The 18,875-nt window shown below is 45.8% G+C and overlaps 2 protein-coding genes across 3 annotated transcripts in view; one reads left to right on the forward strand and one right to left on the reverse strand.

Annotated features, from left to right (window-relative positions):
* Positions 1–18,875, reverse strand: part of ZDHHC15 (zinc finger DHHC-type palmitoyltransferase 15) — a 384,007-nt gene that overhangs the window by 108,591 nt on the left and 256,541 nt on the right. The window lies entirely within an intron of this gene.
* LOC132224388 (ERV-BabFcenv provirus ancestral Env polyprotein-like) lies at positions 13,103–14,145 on the forward strand. The gene is made up of 2 exons (XM_059679544.1): positions 13,103–13,332; positions 13,763–14,145. The coding sequence occupies exons 1-2, from the start codon at positions 13,253–13,255 to the stop codon at positions 14,088–14,090; spliced, it is 408 nt and encodes a 135-aa protein (XP_059535527.1). The 5' UTR covers positions 13,103–13,252; the 3' UTR covers positions 14,091–14,145.

The raw sequence follows: 18,875 nt of genomic DNA on the forward strand, positions 1-18,875 counted from the left end.
GGATATGAGTGCACCTAGTGGCGGCTCACAGAGGCACCCAGGAGTTGCCTGCCAGGGCAACGGACTTAGGGGGCTTGTGTGCCAAAACCATGCAACCACAGTGTCTATGGGCAGGTAGCTGAGCACGGGAAAGTCTGAATATCTACTGCCAGGGATGTGCACCCTTGTTTGGATACGGGTGCTCCCAGTAGAGTCTCATGGAGGCACCCAGGACCTGCCTATAGGGGCAGCAGGCTCAGTAGGCCTGCGTGCTGGAAAGGTGCAACTGTGGTATCCAGAGGTCAGCAGCCAGGGAGGGGGAAGTCCCAACTTCTACTACCAGGGCTGTGCGCCCTTGGTTGGATTCACACGTGCCCAGCAGGGACTCACAGAGGCACCTGGGAGCCATCTTTGTGGTGGTGGGCTCAGGAGGCCTGCACACTGGAAATGTGTGACTGTGGTGTCGGGCAGTTGGCAGTTGAGAAGTGGGAAGACTCAGTTTTTGCTGCTAGGGCCTTGTCCCCTTGGTTCAATTTGTGCACACCCAGCGGTGGTTCACAAAGGCACCCAAGGGCCATTTGCCAGGGTGGCACACTCAGAGGGGTCCTCGTGCTGAAGCCGTGTGACCCATGGTGTCTGTGGGTAGGCAACCAGGAAGGGGGTGGTCCCAATTTCTACTGCTGTGGCTGTGTTCCCTTGTTTGGATAGGAGCGCACCCAGCGGGGGCTCACAGCAGCACCCAAGAGCTGCCTGTGGGGCAGTGGGCTCAGGAGGCCTGCATGCTGGGAAGGCAGAACTGAGGTGTCTGAAGGTCAGCAGCCGTGGAGGGGGAAGTTGCACTTACTGCTGTGGGAGCCATGCACCTGTGGAGGTGGAAGTCCTAGGGTCTGCAGGTCTGGAGGCAGGGCAGCAGGATTTTGGCTGGAGTGGCTGCAGGGTCACAGGCAGTATCCAAGGCCAGTCTTGGTGGTGGTACTGATGAGTTTCTAGAAGAGGCCACTCTCCCCTTCAAGATGGCAAGGGCCCTGTGCCCAAGCCCCGCAGCCCAGGGAGTGCATGAGGCAGTGATAGGTGCTCCTTGTCCAGAGAGCCTGGTCTGCCAGCCTCTGATACTCCAGCCAGATTTAACTGTCCCTCACTCACTCACACACACACCACACACATCCACACACTCTCCTCTCACCCATCACTCACTCACACCCTCTCCTTCACATCTGTCCTGCCAGCTGCCATTTTCCCAAAACGAGGATCTAGTTCTTTCCGTAGATTTGGGAAGTTCTCATCCACTATTTGTTTTAATAGACTCTCCATTCCATACTCTCTGTCTTCCTCCTCTGCTATGCCTATTATTCTGATATATATATATATATATATATATATATATATATATATAATCAGAGAGGTCTCATAGGGCTATTTCTTATTTATTCTCAGGTCTTTCTCTTCTTCCCTCTGCATCATTTCTTGATTCCTGTCTTCAATATCACTACTTCTTTCCAGTAACCGGTTGGTTCTGCTTTCTAAGCTCATCATTTCACTCTAAATTTTTTAATTGCCTGCTTCATTTCCAGGATTTCTGCTATATTCTTTATTTAAAAATCAATTTCAGGATAAATACTCAATTTGTTCATCGATTTACTTTCTGAGTGAGCTGAGTTGCTTGTCAGTATTTTCTTGCATCTCATTGAGTATTTTCAGAACTACAATTTTGAAATCTCTGTCATTCAACTCACATAATTCCATGTGTCCCAGCCTATTTTCTGGGGATTTTTCATTTTCTTTCTGATCATCATTGTTCTGTGGTTGTTCACGGCATTCATTGTTCTTTGTTTTCCCATTTATCTCTGAGGTCTTCCTACTCTGTTCCAGTACATAGCACTGAATTTCAAGATTTTTTTTCCTCTGTGGCCTCACAGTTTTGAGCCTCTGAGGCTTCCGTAGGGTTGTACTGCATCTGCTGCTTGGGGGTGAAGTTTGTTTTTCCCTCACAGTAATGGCAGTCCCTAACCTCCAAGGGCCCAGCCACAGAGGAAACTGTTTCTACTGAAACATCTCTTGGCCTACAGATAATATACTCCTGGAAACAACTCCAAGGTCAACGAGAGGCAAGATTTGGGAATCTAATCAGTGGCAGGGCTCTGCGCTCTATGTTCTTTGCCTGAAAGCTGGCAGCCAGGTCCAGCAGTGGGGAGTGACTCTGTAGAGAGGACCTCTGCTGACTCACAGCTCACGCATGCAGCTCAGATCCCATTCACAACATGCCCCCACAGTTCAGACACTCTCTCACTGTTTGTCTGCATGACCACACAATGCTGCTGCTCCAGTGGCTATTCCAACAGCCAGCAACTTGCTGGGTTAGTTCTCTGTTGGTCCAGACTGGCTGAAGAAAATGCTCACAACTGCTGCCATAAGTTCCCAGCTGCACTGTGGACTCGCTGCTACACTGTAGCCGTGTTCAGCTTCCCTCCCTTCTCTTGTCTCCCCACTTATTCCAAGGATCCCACCTTAGTTGTTCCAGTGTGCAGGTCGTTCAGGCGTGCATCTGTGTTGGGCAGGGACTTCTTTATTGAATTATAGGTGGTTGTTTTGTTGAAATGTTAGGGGGAGAGGATAGATACGCCCTTATGCCACCATTCCTCTGTCATCTCTTCAGGTCTTTTTCATTGGATTGTTTGTCTTCTTTTTGTTGAGTTATGAGTACTTTGTATATTTTGGATTAACCCGATATAATTCAGTGGGTTCCCTTTTCAATTTGATGGTGGTTTCTTTTGCTGTGCAGGAGCCTTTTATTTTTATGCAGCCCCATTTATTTATTTTCCTCTTAGTTTCCTTTGCCTTAGGAGATGTATCCATAACATATTGCTATGAAAGATGTCTGAGATTTTATTGCCTATGTTCTCTCCTCTAAGAATTTTATGGTTTCATGCCATACATTTAAGTATTTTTCCACCTTGAGTTTATTCTTATTATGGTGTAAGGTGGTGGTCTAGTTTCATCTTTTTGCATGTGTCTGTCCAGTTTTCCCAGCACCATTTGTTGGAAAGACTGTCTTAACTCCATTGTCAAATATGAATTGACTGTAATAGTGTGGGTCAATTTCTGGGGCCTGTGTTCTGACCCATTGTTCTATATGCTTGTTTTTGTGCCAGCATCAGGCTGTTTTGGTTATAATGGCTTTGTAGTATACTTTGATATACCTCCTACTTCATTTTTCTTTCTCAAGATTGCTGCAGCTATTTGGGGTCTTTTATGGTTTCATATAAATTTTGGAGTATTTGTTCTAGCTCTGTGAAGTATGTCATTGGCATTTTAATAGGGATTGTATTGACTCTATAAATTGCTTTGGGTAGTATGGACATTTTAATGATGTTAATTCTTCCAACTCATGAACATGGCATACCCTTCCATTTGTTTGTATCCTCCTCTATTTCTTTTATCAATGTCCTATAGTTTTCCAAGTGCAGGTCTTTTATATCTTTGGTTAAGTTTATTCTTAAGTATCTTCTGTTGTTGCAATGGTAAATGGGATTTTTTTTTTTTTTTAGTTTCTCTTTCCAAGAGTTCATTATTGGTGTATAAAAATTCCATCTATTTGTGGATGTTGATTTTGTATTCTGCTGCCTTGCCGAATTCACTTATTAAGTCTAGTAGTTTCCTGGTGAAGTTGTTAGGGTTTTCCATGAAAAATATCATGTCATCTGTGAATAATGAGAGTTTTACTTCCTCCTTTCCAATTTGGATGCCTTTTATCTATTCTTCTTGTCTGATTGCTGTGGCTTGGACTTCCAGTACTATGTTGAATAAGAGTGATGAAAGTGGACAACCTTGTCTTTTTCCTGTTCTTAAGGGAAATGCTTCTTGTTTTTGCTCATTTAATATTATGTTGGCTGTAGGTTTGTCACATATAGCCTTTATTATGCTGAGGTTTGATTCCTCTATTCCCAGTTTACTGAGAGTTTTTATCAAAAAATTGTTCTGGATTTGTTGACTGTTTTTCTGCTTCTATTGATATGATCATGTGGTTTTTATCCTTCAGTTTGTTTATGTGATGCATCACATGCATGGAGATGTGAACATTTACCAGCCTTGCATTCTCAGAGTAAATCCCACTTGATCATGATGTATGATCTTTTTAATGTATTGCTGGATCCAGTTTCCTAATATTTTGTTGAAGATTTTAGCCTCTGTGTTAATCAGGGATATTGGCCTGTAATTTTTTTCTTTGTAGAGCCTTTATCTGATTTTGGATCATGCTGGCTTCGTAAAAAGAGTTTGGAACTGTTCCTTTCTCTTGAATGCTTTGGAATAGTTTGAGGAGGGCAGGTGTTAGTTCTTTTTTGAATGTTTTGTAAAATTCACTTGTAAATTCATTCGGTCCAGGATTAATTAGTTGTTATTGGCCTATTCAGGTTTTCTGATTCTTCCTGATTGAGTTTGGGAAGATTGTATGTTTCTTGGAATTTTCTATTTCACCCAGGTTGTCCAGTTTTTTAGCATAAAGCTGTTCATAGTATTTGCTTACAATCCTTTGTTTTTCTGTGGTGTCCCTTTTTATATTACCTCTTTCATTTATGAGTTTATTTACTTGGGTCCTCTCTCTTTGTTTCCTGGTGAGTATGGCCAGAGGTTCATCGATCTTATTTATATTTTCAAAGAACCAGCTCTTGGATTTATTGATTTTTTTTTTAGTCTCTATGTCATTTATTTCTACGCTTATCTTTATTATTTACTTCCTCTGGGCTTTTCTTGTTTTTATCTTTCTAATTCATTTAGTTGTAGGGTTAGATAGTTTATTAGTCCTTTTTCTTATTTTTTGAGGTAGGCCTGTAGTGCTATGAAGTTCTCTCTCAGAACTGTTTCTCCATGTCCCATAGGTTTGGGGAGGTTATATGATCATTTTCATTTGTTTCCAGGAAGTTTTTAATTTCTTGCTTGATCTTATTGGTAACCCATTAATTGTTTAATAACATGCTATTTAGCCTTCATATATTTGAGTGTTTTTGAGGGTTTTTTTTTATTGTAGTTGATTTTTAATTTCATGCCACTGTGATCTGAGAAGCTTGGTATTATATGAATCTTCTTGAATTTGTGTAAACTTTTTTTGCACCCTAACATGTGGTCTATCTTAGTGAATGATCCATTTGCACTGGAGAAGAATGTATATTGTTGCTTTGGGGTGAAATGTTCTTTAAATATCCATTAGGTCCATCTGATCTAGCCTGTCATTTAAGGTCTCTATTTCCTTATTAATTTTGTGTCTGAAAGATCTAGCTAGTGATGTCAGTGGAGTGTTAAAGTCCTCCACTTTGACTGTACTGCTGTCAATCTCTCCCTTAAAGACCACCAATAGCTTTTAATGTAGTTGGGTGCTGCTTTATTGGGTGCATGTAAGTTTACAAGGGTTATGTTTTCTTGTTGAATCATTCCCTGAGTATTATGAATTGGCCTTCTTTGTTTCTTGTTATGGCATATGTTTTGAAGTCTATTTTGTCAGAGTATTGCTACTCCAGCTTTTTTCCCTTTTCCATTTGCATGGAATATATTTTTACATACTTTCATTCTCAGTCTGTGTATATCTTTTGTTTTGAGGTGGTTCTCCTTTAGACAGCATATATATGGGTCATATTTTCTTACCCAATCAGTCACCTTATGTCTTCTTACTGGAACATTAATCCATTTACATTTAAGGTTATTATTGATAGGTATTTATTTATTGCCATTTTAATTTTCTTTACGCCTGTGATCCTATCTCTCTCCCTTTCTTCTTTTAAAGCAGTCCTTTTAACATTTCTTGCTTTGCTGGTTTGGTGGTAATGTTCTCTTTTAAACTGGTTTTGTCTGGAAAGCTTTTTATTTCATCTTCAATTTCAAATGATAGCCTGCTGGATAGAGTAGTCTTGGTTTTAGGCCCTTGCTTTTCATTACTTCAAGTAATTCATGACACTCCCTTCTGGCCTGAAGTGTTTCTCTTGAGAAGTCAGTTGACATTTTAATGGTAACTCCTTGGCATGTAATTCATTCTCATTCTCTCTCTCTCTCTCTCTCTCTCTCTCTCTCTCTCTCTCTCTCTCACAACTAAAGTGAAGAACATCGGCCAGGAATTAACAAATTAGGCCCAGCTGAGGAGGCAACGTATATCAACAAGGGACAGAAAATGCCTGGAGACTGGTCAGAAGTGTGGCCAGCTCTCACCAGAGTCGCATCCCTTGGCTATAGGCATAACATCCAACTATGAAAAAGAAAAGCTGCAGGGCTGCCTGAGAGTCTGGACTTGAGACCACAGCTGCAAAGGGTTGCTAGGAGAAAGACTCCCATGAAAAGGCTGTGCTGGGAGGGGAAAGTAGCGCTGTTATGGGGGGAAAGAAAGACACAGCTTCATTGTTGTCTTTGATTTTATTCTCTAAACCAGAACAGAGGACCTTTCTATTGCAATCACTCACGAGGCTCTGGCACAGGGAGGGAGGCATGGACTTGAGGTACCTGAGGAGAGGTGGGGAAGGGTAGCAGGGCAGGTGGGGAGTTGTGGCCAGGACTCCTGCATTGGGACATTCTTAAGCTTCAACACCTAAACAGCCATTTCTCCCTAGAAGAGCTAGCCCCTCCCAGTAGCCTTGGGGCAGATGATATAGCCCGCCACATCCTGCATAATGAGCTTTACAGAGGAAACAAAGGCAGAGGCCAACCTTACAGGTCTGAATAGTCTCAAGGAGCCCTCAGTGACTGGATTGGAAGAGGGGCCATTTGCCCCACTACTCTGGGAGCCAGACTGATAAAAAATTCAGGTTGCCAGCCAACCCCATTGGTCTCCATACAAGAATCTCTGTCCAATCAAGGACAAAGTAATATTTTGGGCCACTTGTGGAGGAGTAGCTCTGGGTCAGGAAAGTGAAACAGCACCAACCCCACCTAAAGCCCTGTCAGAAACAGACACTTGAGTGATTAAGACTGACAGCATTCAGACAGGCAAAGTGGGAAAATTAGCGCTGCCTGCTTGTAGCCAAAGCCTGTGGAGACAGAGACAAGCGGAGGATCGCTTGGACCTTCAAGCAGGGTACTAAAGGCCAAAAGAGAGTAAATGATAGAGGTCAGCACATAAATCCCTAACAGGAAACCCAGAATTGGAAGACAGAACAGACAAGTGGAGTCCTTAACCAGCTCCCATGGGGCATTAAAACTCGGATGAAGCAAAAGACACTTTGTTAGGTCGAAGGGAAGCCCAGGAGCAGATGCATGCCATGGGAAGACAGATGGTGACAGAGATACTGGACTCTCCCTGGAATTCCTAACAGGTCAACGTGCCAGACAGATGGTGACACAGACTCCTTCCCAGAAACCATGACTACCCCCACAGCGGGAACTCCCACAGCTCATGCCCCCCACCCCTCACTAAACAGCTGTATAAAAAAAAGTGCCTCCCTCCCTGTTGGCATGAATTCACTGGCCCCGCCTTTGGGACTCGTGGATCTTGCCCAGTGATGCAGATTAAAGCTTCTCTTTTCCTCCTTTCTGACTGACTCAGCCCTCTTTGTTTCCTGAGCCATGAACTTTACATTTGGTGCCGTGAAACCCGGGAAGCGCGAGCACCTCATCTGGCTGTCCCTCCATAGCTCGGGGTGCCCTCTTCTCCCTCCTAGTGGCTCAAGACCCCCCCTGGTTTCTTCCCCAGCTTGGCAGCTTCCTCGGCTTGGCAGCTTTCTGTTAGCGGTAAGTCCCGCCCCATGCCGGTCCCTGATGGTCGCCTACTGGCGTCTCTGTCCGTAAAACGCGGCTGCGTCAGAGATTGCCTTCCGGACCCTTCCAAGAAGGGCTCCTCCGGACCCTGGGAGGTAGTGGAGACGTCCCTATCTTCCCCTGGTTCCTCCATCTGTTCATAGCCCTGGCTAAATGGCTAGGACGCTGGCCCTTTAGCCCCAGCTACTGACCTCAGGTATCAAGCACGGGTAATTGAAATTCTAAACCTGATCAGAGCACACCTCTAGGGTGCCTGCTCGCCAACCTGGCTAAACTGGGCCTGTCTCAGGATCTGTGTCCTAAACGCCTCATTTATTTCTGTAACATAGCATGGCCTCAGTATGAATTGGACAATGGGTCAAGATGGCCTGAAAATGGGACCTTTGACTTTAACATCCTTACCGACCTCAGTAATTTCTGCCGACGAACCGGGAAGTGGCTCGAGGCCCCATATGCCCATGCATTTCTCTGTCTGCATTCTCGTCCCTCCCTCTGCTCTTCCTGCTCCACGGCCCAGGTTCTCCTGGCTCGTGAGAAACCTACTCTGCCTACCGAAACTCCTCCACTTTCTGCCTTATCTGAACCCCCAAAAAATCTTTCCTTCCCTCCGACTCGTCCGCCTCCCTACCCAGGCCCTTCCCCCAAAGCCCCTTCCACTTCACCATCTGCACCCTCTCCTCCCCTTCCCTACCGAACCCCCTTCCAGCAATGCCTTCTCACCTACCTGCTGACCTCCCCCTCTTCCACCCACTGCCCGCGCGCCGGCCGGCCGGCCTCTGCAGGACCCGGAAGCTCAAGTCACCAGGCAACTCCTCCTCCCCCACCCTCGCCTGCTTCCCCAGTCAGTAAACACATGCGTTCGCAGGCCCCTCCTATCCTCTGTCCCCTCCAGGAAGTTGCAGCGTCTGAGGGAGTAGTCAGAGTGCATGTTCCCTTCTCTCTGTCGGATCTCTCCCAGATTGAGAAGCGGCTGGGGTCCTTTTCCACCAACCCCACCTTGTTCATCAAGGAATTCCGATACCTCTTTCAAGCCTATGACCTCATCTGGCATGATATCCACATCATTCTTTCTTCCACCCTAACGTCAGATGAAAGGGAGAGAGTCTTGGGGGCAGCAATGGACCACGCAGATCAGGTTCACCTTACAGATGCCAATATGCTGGTGGGGGCAGAGGCCGTTCCTCGCCAGGAGCCGGGCTGGGAGTATCAACTAGATACCCCTGAAGGGCAAAACGGGTGCCAACGCTGAGACCAGATGCTCCAATGCCTGATGGCCGGCCTACAGGCCATCTCCCACAAGGTAGTTAATTATGACAAACTGAGAGAAATCACTCAAGGCCCAGATGAGAACCCTGCGGTCTTCCTTAACAGGCTGACTGAGGCTCTGACCTTGAATACTCATCTGGACCCTGGGTCTCTGGCTGGAGCAACAGTTTTAGCCACCCACTTCATTTTGCAATCAGCCCCAGATATTCGAAAAAAGTTAAAAAAGGCTGAGGATGGCCCTCAGACCCAGGTCCAAGATCTAGTGAACATGGCCTTTAAGGTTTTTAATGCCCGTGAGGAGCAGGCAGAGTCAGATCGGGAGGCTCACCTTCGACAGAAGGTAGGCCTACAGACCCAAGCCCTGGTTGTGGCCCTGCAGCCGACAGCAGCTGCGCATGACCCCAAGGGGGTACAATAAGAGGCTAAATGCCACCTGAAGAATGCTTCAAATACAGAAATGAAGGCCACTGGGCAAAGCAGTGCTGGGCTCCAACCAAGCCCTGCCCGGCGTGCAGTCAAAGCAGCCACTGGAAAAGTGACTGCCTCTGGAAAAGTGAAGGGCCCTCTGTGCCTCAGCATGGAGGGGCCACCCTTCCAGGTCATGACCCACCGCTGGCCATGCTGGGACTGGCCAAAGACTGAAGGTGCCCGGACTCGATGACCACCATCACCCTCACCAAGCCCAGGGTAACGCTAAAGGTAGTAGGTAAGCAGGTCTCCTTCTCTGTCCTGCCCTCCTTTTCAGGGGCCTTTTTTCCTTCCATGATCTCAGTCATGGGTATTGATGGCAAATCCACCTGCCCACTAGCCACTGGACCGCTTCCCTGTCTCCTCGATGATAGCCCTATAACCCACTCGTTCTTAGTCATGACTTCATGCCCCTTGCCCCTTTTAGGACAAGATATCCTCATCAAACTAGGGGCCACTCTGCAGGTCACTCGGAGGCCTTCAGCCTCCCTGCTCCTTCCGCTCCTGGCCCCCTCCCTTCATGGGGATGCCGATCCCACACTGCCTGCGTCCCTTGTTGACTCAAAAGTGTGGGATACCTCTACTCCAGTGTTTGCTAGACATCATGCCCTGGTCAAGATCAGACTCAAGGACCCCACCTCGTTTCCCTCCCATACACAGTTTCCTATCTCCCTAACTCATCGCCAAGGGCTCAGACCCCTCATTAGTCTGCTTCTGGGGCAGGGTCTCCTCATGCCTACTGACTCTCCCTGCAACACCCCCATCCTCCCAGTTAGGAAGGCAGACGGGACCTACCGGCTGGTTCAAGACCTCCGACTGATCAATGAAGCGGTGGTCCCCATCCACCCGGTGGTCCCTAATCCTTACACTCTCCTCTCACTCATCCCATCCAGTACCACCCACTTTTCCATCCTCGATCTCAAGGATGCTTTCTTTACCATCCCTCTGGACCCAGACTCTTTCCATCTGTTTGCATTTACTTGGGAGGACCCAGATGAGCAGGCATCCCTCCAACTCACCTGGACGGTCCTGCCCCAGGGGTTCAGAGACAGTCCTCAGCTGTTTGTCCAGGCCTAGCCAGAGACCTCCATCAATGCTCGTTAGAACCCAGCACTCTCCTCCAGTATGTGGATGACCTCCTCCTCTGCAGCCCCTCCCTGGACATGTCTCAGAGGCATACAGCTAATCTCCTCAACTTTCTAGGAGACAAGGGATACCATGTGTCCCCTGCCAAGGTGCAACTGTCGGCCCCCACCGTCACTTACTTGGGGATCTGTCTGACGCCCAATACCCAAGGGCTGACAGTTGACCGAGCACAGGCAATATGAGACCTACAGCCTCCCACTTCTGCAGACCAGATCTTTTCCTTTTTGGGACTGGTAGGATTCTTCCGCCATTGGGTCCCAAACTTTGCTCTCCTAGCTAAGCCCCTATACCAGGCTGCTAAAGAAACACCAGCAGGCTCCCTCTCCTCACCCTCCCTCATTTGTCAGGCTTTCTCTAAGCTCCGGGATACCCTTCTGGCATCCCCCCCCCTCCTCCCGGACATCTTTAAACCATTCCCACTATTTACTGATGAAAGACAGGGAATGGCTATTGGTGTCCTCACCCAGCCTCTAGGGCTGGCCTTCACACCCATAGCCGCCTACCTGTCCAGACAGCTTGACCCCACAGTCCTGGTATGGCAGCCCTGCCTCCGGGCTCTGGCTGCAGCTGCCATTCTGACCAAGGAGGCCCAACAAATCTGCCTCCAACAACCCTTAGAGGTCTTCTCCACCCGCAGACTACAGGATACTTATCTCTCCTTGCCCCCTCTCGCATGCAGGAACTTCATCTCCTATTCCTCGAGAATCCTGACATCTCCCTGACCCAGTCCCCAGCCCTAAACCTGGCCACTCTCCTTCCTGCTGCCTCCACCCAACCTGCAGAAACGCATTCCTGCCCCGAGTTCATCGAGGCCCTCACTCAGCCTTGGGCAGGACTCTCAGATTCTCCTCTCTCCAATCCTGACTTAACTCTGTTTGTGGTTGGGAGCTCCTGCCTGGACTCCCAGGGATGTCGGAAAGCCTCTTATGTGGTAGTAACACCCGAGCGGACCCCAGAGGCAGCCTGACTCCCAGAGGGTACCACCTCTCAAAAGGCCAAGTTCATCGCACTGACCCACGCCCTACACCTAGGCAAAGGGAAGAGAGTAAACATATATACAGAATCTAAATATTCCTTTCTGATAGCCCATTGCCACGTGGTTATCTGGAAGGAGAGGGGCTTTCTCTCTACTAAAGGCTCACCTATTATCAACGCTAGACTCATAACCCGCTTACTTGATGCCTTACAGCTTCCCTCCCAAGTAGCCATCATGCACTGCCGAGGCCATCAGACTGACTCCTTGCTGGTTATGTGGGGAAATGCCCGAGCAGACATGGTGGCCAGAGGCTTAACTCAGGGTGAAGGGTCTCCAGCCCTGATCCTGTTCCTTTCTCGTCCCTCCATTACCCCTCAATATATAGAAGAAGAGAAAAACAAACTTCTACAGTGGGGAGGCTCTCCCGGTCCTGAGGGATGGATCTTTATAAATAACAAAATCACCCTTCCTTGGGCCCAGGCAGGGGCCATTGCCCAACAGATCCACCAGTCTTTGCACATTGGACCACTGGCACTTTGGAGGTTCCTCGAACCCCTCTTCACCTTGCCCACACTGCGAGAAGTGATCACAAGTGCCTGCTCCTCCTGCCCCATGTGTGCGGCTGTCTCACCCCAGGGAGGGATGTGCCCCAACTTTCCCACCCATCAAATGAGGGGAAACCTCCCAGGGCAGGACTGGCAGGTAGACTTCACCCATATGCCTCCCCACAAAAAGACCAGGTATCTGCTTACCATGGTAGACACCCTGACAGGGCGTGTAGAGGCCTTTCCAACCCGCAAGGAAACTGCTGAAGTGGTGGCTGAGACCCTAATAACACACATAATCCCAAGGTTTGGCCTCCCCACCTCCATCCAATCAGACAATGACCCAGCTTTTATATCAATGGTTGTTCAGCAGTTTAGCACCTCTCTTGGCATCTCCTGGAAACTACACATACCCTACCGACCACAATAATCGGGTAAGATCGAGAGGATTAATGGTCTCCTTAAAGACCATCTAACTAAACTCTCTCTAGAAATTCACAGCTCCTGGCCGGACCTCCTGCCCATAGCCCTGACCAGAATCCGGGCTACACCAAGGAGCCCCAAATTCTTAAGTACTTTTGAACTTCTATATGGGAAACCCTTCTTGCTCAACCACCGTCTCCCTACTGATCCTCCTCCCCTGGGTACTTATCTTCCATATCTGTCCTTACTCAGGCAGCTGCTCCGAGAACACGCTGACAGGTTTCTGCCCAAGCCAGAAACCAACCGACCAGGACTCCCGAGGACCAGCCCTTCATCCTGGTGACTCAGTCCTCCTTAAGAATCTACATCCAAAAGCCTTAGAGCCTAGGTGGACGGGACCTCACAATGTAATCCTTACAACCCCCACTGAGGCCAAGCTGCTTGGCGATCCATCGTGGCACCACATCTCCAGACTCAAGAGGGCCCTGGAGCAGCATGACTTCTATAAATGTGAGGTGTTGGGCCCCCACTAAGGTCCACCTTAGTCTCCCTCCCCCTCCTCCTTCTCCTCCTGGCCCTGAGTAACCTACACCCACCCCTACCCGCTTATGGGTGGAGGTTCAAGGTCCGTGAAACCTACTACCAGGCCAGCAAACAAGTCACCCAGCAGGTAGAATCTCAGGACTGCCCTCTGGTCAGATTTCAGACGGAGATCCTGATGACTGTTGACCTCCGGTCAGTGTCCATTGGTGGCCGACCCTATGTCTGTTTTGCTTACGACCAGCGGAACCCAGACGAGTATAATCAAGATGTCGACATCTATGGGGGTTGCCACTGGAGAGGCTGTGTCATCCATGATGCCTATAATGAGGTCAGGGCTGGTTCCTTTTTCTGGAAGGATGGGACCTTCAACATCAGGGTCCAAGATCCCTGGAACCAGCGATGGGTTACGGGTGTTGTGGGAAAGCTATACTGGAATGGTTGGAGCTCAACCCCTTCAGGGACCATTTACATCTCCCGGGAATATGTCTTGGCCCAGGAGGCCCAAATCCAGCCTCCAACAACATCCTACAGGCAGAACAGTCCCTTATGGGAAGCTGCCTGACTCCCCCTGGATAGAAGTCCTATCTTCTTGGCTCTGACTTATTCAACACACTCTACTATTCCTCAATGAGACCCAAATCCTGTCCAATGTCTCGCACTGCTTTCTATGCGCCTCTCTCCAAAGGTCTTTGCTGGTTGCTGTTCCATTCACAACTCCTCCAAGAACCCAGGGGCAAGGTGAATGTCAGCCTTCTGTGGCTGGCATTCCCCTTTGGGAACCCGAAACTCCAGAGCCCAACCTGCCCCCACGGATATGCTACCAGACCAGTAATCCGGTAACTGGGGGACAAGTCACTTGGAACTGTACCCCAAACCACATCACAGCCAGTCTCACCAAGGCCAGCCTGGGTACCTTCTTTTGGTGCAATGGAACCTTAAGCAACTGCATAAACTCCTCTGACCTCGGGCCTTGCTTTGTGGTCACTGTAGTTCCCCAACTAACCTTGTATTGAGAGTCAGAGCTCGCCTGGCTGCTCCCTTCATCCTGCCCCCGGGCCCGCCGGGCCGCCTTCCTCCTTGTTATGTTAGGGGTGAGTATCACTGCCTCGGTAGGCCTCGCCAGGGGGCCTTCGGGAACAGTCTGGTCTCTGTCAGGACTTCAATGACAAGCTCCAGTTAGCCCTGGAGTCTACCACCTCTTTAGCCTCCCTACAGCAACAAGTAACATCAATAGCCCAAGTAGCCTTACAGAACTGGAGCACCTTAGACCTTCTGACTACAGAAAGAGGAGGAACCTGCATATTCCTTCAGGAGGAATGCTGCAACTACATCAATGAGTCTGGAGTAGTGGGCAAAATGTGCAGACCCTGACTAAGCTGAGTGAAGAACTACGTGCAAGACACTCCCAGGATAATTCTCTTTTCGGCTGGTTCCAAAGCCCCTTAGCTACCTGAGTCCTACCCATGATAGGGCCCCTGATTCTCATCTGTATCATTTTTCTTCTAGCCCCCTGCCTCCTCAAGTTCATCCGCTCCCGGATCACAGAGATGTCACAGGTGACTGTAAATCAGCTTCTGCTCCACCCCTACACTCAGCTGTCCTCTGACCTGCCTCTGCCTGACCCTGGCCTTTAACCACACCCCCCCATCGTCCCTGGTCAGCAGGAAGTAGTCAGAAAGATTTTGGCACCCCTTATCACCAAAAGGCTGGGGTGTTAGGTTGAAGGGAAGCCCAGGAGCGGATGCATGCCATGACAAGGCAGATGGTGACAGAGATACTGAACTCTCCCTGGATTCCAAACAGGTCAATGTGCCAGACAGATGGCGACACAGACTCCTTCCCAGAAACCGTGATAACCCCCACGGTGGGAACTGCCACAGCTCATGTCCCCCACCCCTCACTAAACAGCTGTATTTTAAAAAGTGCCTCCCTCCCTGTTGGCATGAATTCACTGGCCCCGCCTTTGGGACTCATGGATCTCGTCCGGGGATGCAGATTAAAGCTTCTCTTTTCCTCCTTTCTGACTGACTCAGCTCTCTTTGTTTCTTGCACCATGAACTTTACACACTTCACTTTTGTATTTTTTAATTTTATTTGTTATTTTTTCCTTTTCTTTTCTTTTTCTTTTTTTGCACCTTTTCTTCCTCTCTTCTTTTTTTTCTCCCATTTTTCTAATCCATTCCCCATTTTAGTTTTTCTCTTATCTTTCTTCCCCCTTTTAAAAATGTATCTTCTTTATCTGCTTTATTGATGTGTTATTATTCTACTCTCTGTTGATTTAGTCATATCTCTAATTTCCTCTTCATTGCTCCTACTCCATTTCCCCTTCTCTTATCTTTGTCTTCACTATTCAATTTTTTTTCATTTTTCTCTCCTCTCCTGTTTTTTTTATTCTCCTAATATTTTAACTTGTTTCACTTCCTAAATTCCTGTCTGCTCCCTACTCTATTCTCCTTTTCAAATTTTTTCTTTAGTTTTTTATTTTTTCTTCTTGTCTTCTCATTTCTGTTCTCCCTTTTTACTCTAAACTATGGTCCTTCCTCTATCCATCCAATTCCTTAATCTTATTTTCTTTATGTAAGCTCTGCATCTACAGATTCTACCCCCACCCTTTTTTTCTGGGTGTATTGTTTGTGCTTTTTGGTTTATCTGCTTGTTTTCTAACCAAATAATTTTTTCTTTTTTATCCCTATCATTCTTGCTCTCTTTACTCTTACATAACTCTTTTTCTGGTGGTAACTTTTATTGGGGTTATAGGTGTCTTGTGTATATTCCTGTTCTGTTTCTTCTGTGTCATGACTTTTAATTTTGTATTTTGTGCTATTTGGTCAGCAACTCCACAATTGTTGGCATGACATGGTAGGGAGAAAGCCACATAATCAGACACCCTGAGAGAAGACTCCATCCACTAATGGGACAATAACATTCAAGAACCAACTACATCAGGAAAACCAAAATATCTCAAATAAGGGGCCTCCCAAGAACACCCAGCCCAAGAGATGTGAGAGACTGCACCACTGGGTTCCACAAAACATCTAGTGGCATTGCATGTTGATCTATTACATAGAAATAATTGCAAAAGAACAGCAAAAAATAGAGAGACAAAAATAACAACCCCATATGGAAAAAAGGAGGAATCACCAGAAAGGAACTACATGAAATGGAGGCAAGCAATTTGTCAGAGAAAGAATCCAGATTAATGGATATGAGGCTGCTCAAAATTCAGGCTGAGAATTACAAGCAACACAATGAGAATTATAAGGAGCTGAATGAGAAATACACCAATATGAATAAGAATCAAGAGGAAATAAAGAATGATATAGATGCAATAAAAAAAATAATGGAAGGTTTCAACAGTAGCCGAGAAGAAGCTGAGGCCCAAATCAGTGACTTAGGAGACAAGGTAGAAAATACATAAGCAGGGCAGCAACAGAAAAAAAGCAGGAGGAGAATCTAAAGGAGCTTTGGGACAACACAAAATGAAACAATATCTCCATAATATGGGTGCCAGAAGGAGAGGAAGCTGATCAAGGAATAGAGAACCTGTTTCAAGAAATAATGACAGAAATCTCCCCTGACTTTGGGAAGAAGAAAAAGTCACACAAGTCAAAGAAGCACAGAGTCACAAACAAGATGAACCCAAAAAGAATCACACCGAGACACATCATAATTAAATTGGCAAATGAAAAGGCAAAGAAAGAATATTAAAGGTTTCCAGAGAGAGGAAGAAAGTAACCTACAAAGTATCTCCCATTAGACTATCAGTTGATTTCTCAATGAAACAAATCAGGCCAGAAGGGAATGGGATGAAGTATACAAAGTGATGCAAAGCAAGAGACTGAATCCAACAATACTCTATCCAGCAAAACTATCATTCAAAATTGAAGGTGAAATCAGGAGCTTTACAGACAAAAAAAAGGCTAAGGGAATTTATTACCATGAAAGCAGCAATGCAAAAAATGCTAAAGGGATTGTTATAAAAAGAAGAAATAGAAAGGTAAGTAGGAACACAAGCATAAAAATGGCATCAAACAAGTAGTCATCAATAATAATATTAAACGTGAATGGATTAAATGCTGCAATCAAAAGACACAGGGTAGATGAATGGATAAGAAAACGTGACCAAAATATGTGCTGTTTACAAGAGTCCCACCTTAGAACAAAGGACTCACAAAGACTGAAAATGAAGGGATGGAAATTTTTTTTCACACAAATGGAAATAAAAAAGACCTGGGGTAGCAATACCTATATCTGACAAAATAGACCTCCAAGTGAAGGCCATAACAACAGATAAGGAAGGCCACTTCATAATACTAAAGGAATTGATACAACAGGAGGCCATAACTCTGGTAATCATACATGCACCCAAAACTGGAGCAGCTAAATATATAATAAAAAACTGCTGGACGATGTCAAGGGAGATATCAACAACGATACAACCATAGTATGGTATTTAATACACCGCTGCCATCACTGGATATGTCTTCTAGACAAAATATCAACAAAGAATCAGCCATCCTAAATGACACCCTAGAACAGGAACTAATTGACATATTCAGAACATTCCACCCCAAAGTTATGGAATAAACATTATTCTCAAGTGCACATGGGACATTTTAAAAGATGGACCACATGTTAGGACACCAGCTAAGTTCTACAAATTCAAGAAGACTGAAATAATATCAAGAATCTTTTTACTCCACAATGGCATGAAATTAGAAATCAGCTATAATAAAAATGCTCAAAAACAATCAAATACATGGAGGCTAAATTGCATGCTATCAAAGAATTAATGGGTTACCAAAGAGATCAATGAATAAATAAAAAACATCCTGGAAATCAATTAAAATGAACACATAACAATCCAAAACCTATGGGACACAGTGAAAGCATTCCTGTGAGGGAAGTTCATAGTACTACAGGACTACAAAAAAAAAAAAAAAAAGAAAGAAAGAAAGAAAGACTGTTAATAAGTTATCTAACACTAAAACATAAAGAATTAGAAAAGAATAATAAGAAAATCCCAAAACAAGTAGAAGGAAGGAAATAATAAAGCTCAGAATGGAAATACATGACATAGAGACCAAAACAGCACAAAAGGTAAGTAAAATAAAAAGCTGGTTCTTCAAAAAGATAAACAAGATTGATAAACCTCTAGCCAGACTCACCAGGAAGCATAAAGAGAGGACCCAAATTATCAAAATCAGAAACAAAAGAGGTTAAGTTACAACTGACCCCACAGATATACAAAAGATTGTAAAAAAAAAAATACTATGAATAATTTTATTCCAACAAATGGGACAACCTTGATGAGATGGACATATTCCTAGAAAAATACAATCTTCCAAAACTCAATCAGGAAGAATCAAAAAACCTGAATAGTTTGATAACTACAGATGAAATTGAAGCAGTATTAAAAACAAATTCCATCAAACAAAAGCCCCGGTCTAGATGGATGCACATGGGAGTTTTACCAAACATTCAAAGAATTAACACCTGTACTCCTCAAACTATTCCAAAAAATTCAAGAGGAAGGAACACTTCCAAATTCTTTCTATGAGGCCAGCATTACCCTAATTCCAAAACCAGATAATGACCCTTCAAAGAAATAGAACTACAGGCCAATAACCCTGATGAACAAACCGGTACACCCTAAAATCCTCAACAAAATTTTAGCAAATTGAATCCAGCAACAGATTAAAAACATCATACATCATATCCACTTGGGATTTATTCCAGTGACGGAAGGCTGGTACAATATTTGCAAATCAATAAATGTCATACAGCACACAAATTGC

Source organism: Myotis daubentonii, chromosome X (assembly GCF_963259705.1).
Source record: "Myotis daubentonii chromosome X, mMyoDau2.1, whole genome shotgun sequence".
Taxonomy (NCBI): Eukaryota; Metazoa; Chordata; class Mammalia; order Chiroptera; family Vespertilionidae; genus Myotis; species Myotis daubentonii.

What these genes read in the sequence shown, in the direction of transcription:
- LOC132224388 (XM_059679544.1), top strand. Translation starts at nt 13,253, where the DNA reads ATGACTGTTGACCTCCGGTCAGTGTCCATTGGTGGCCGACCCTATGTC. An exon ending in GACCAGCGGAACCCAGACGA is followed by an intron (nt 13,333 to 13,762) that starts GTATAATCAAGA and finishes CTCTCTCCAAAG; the next exon opens with GTCTTTGCTGGTTGCTGTTC.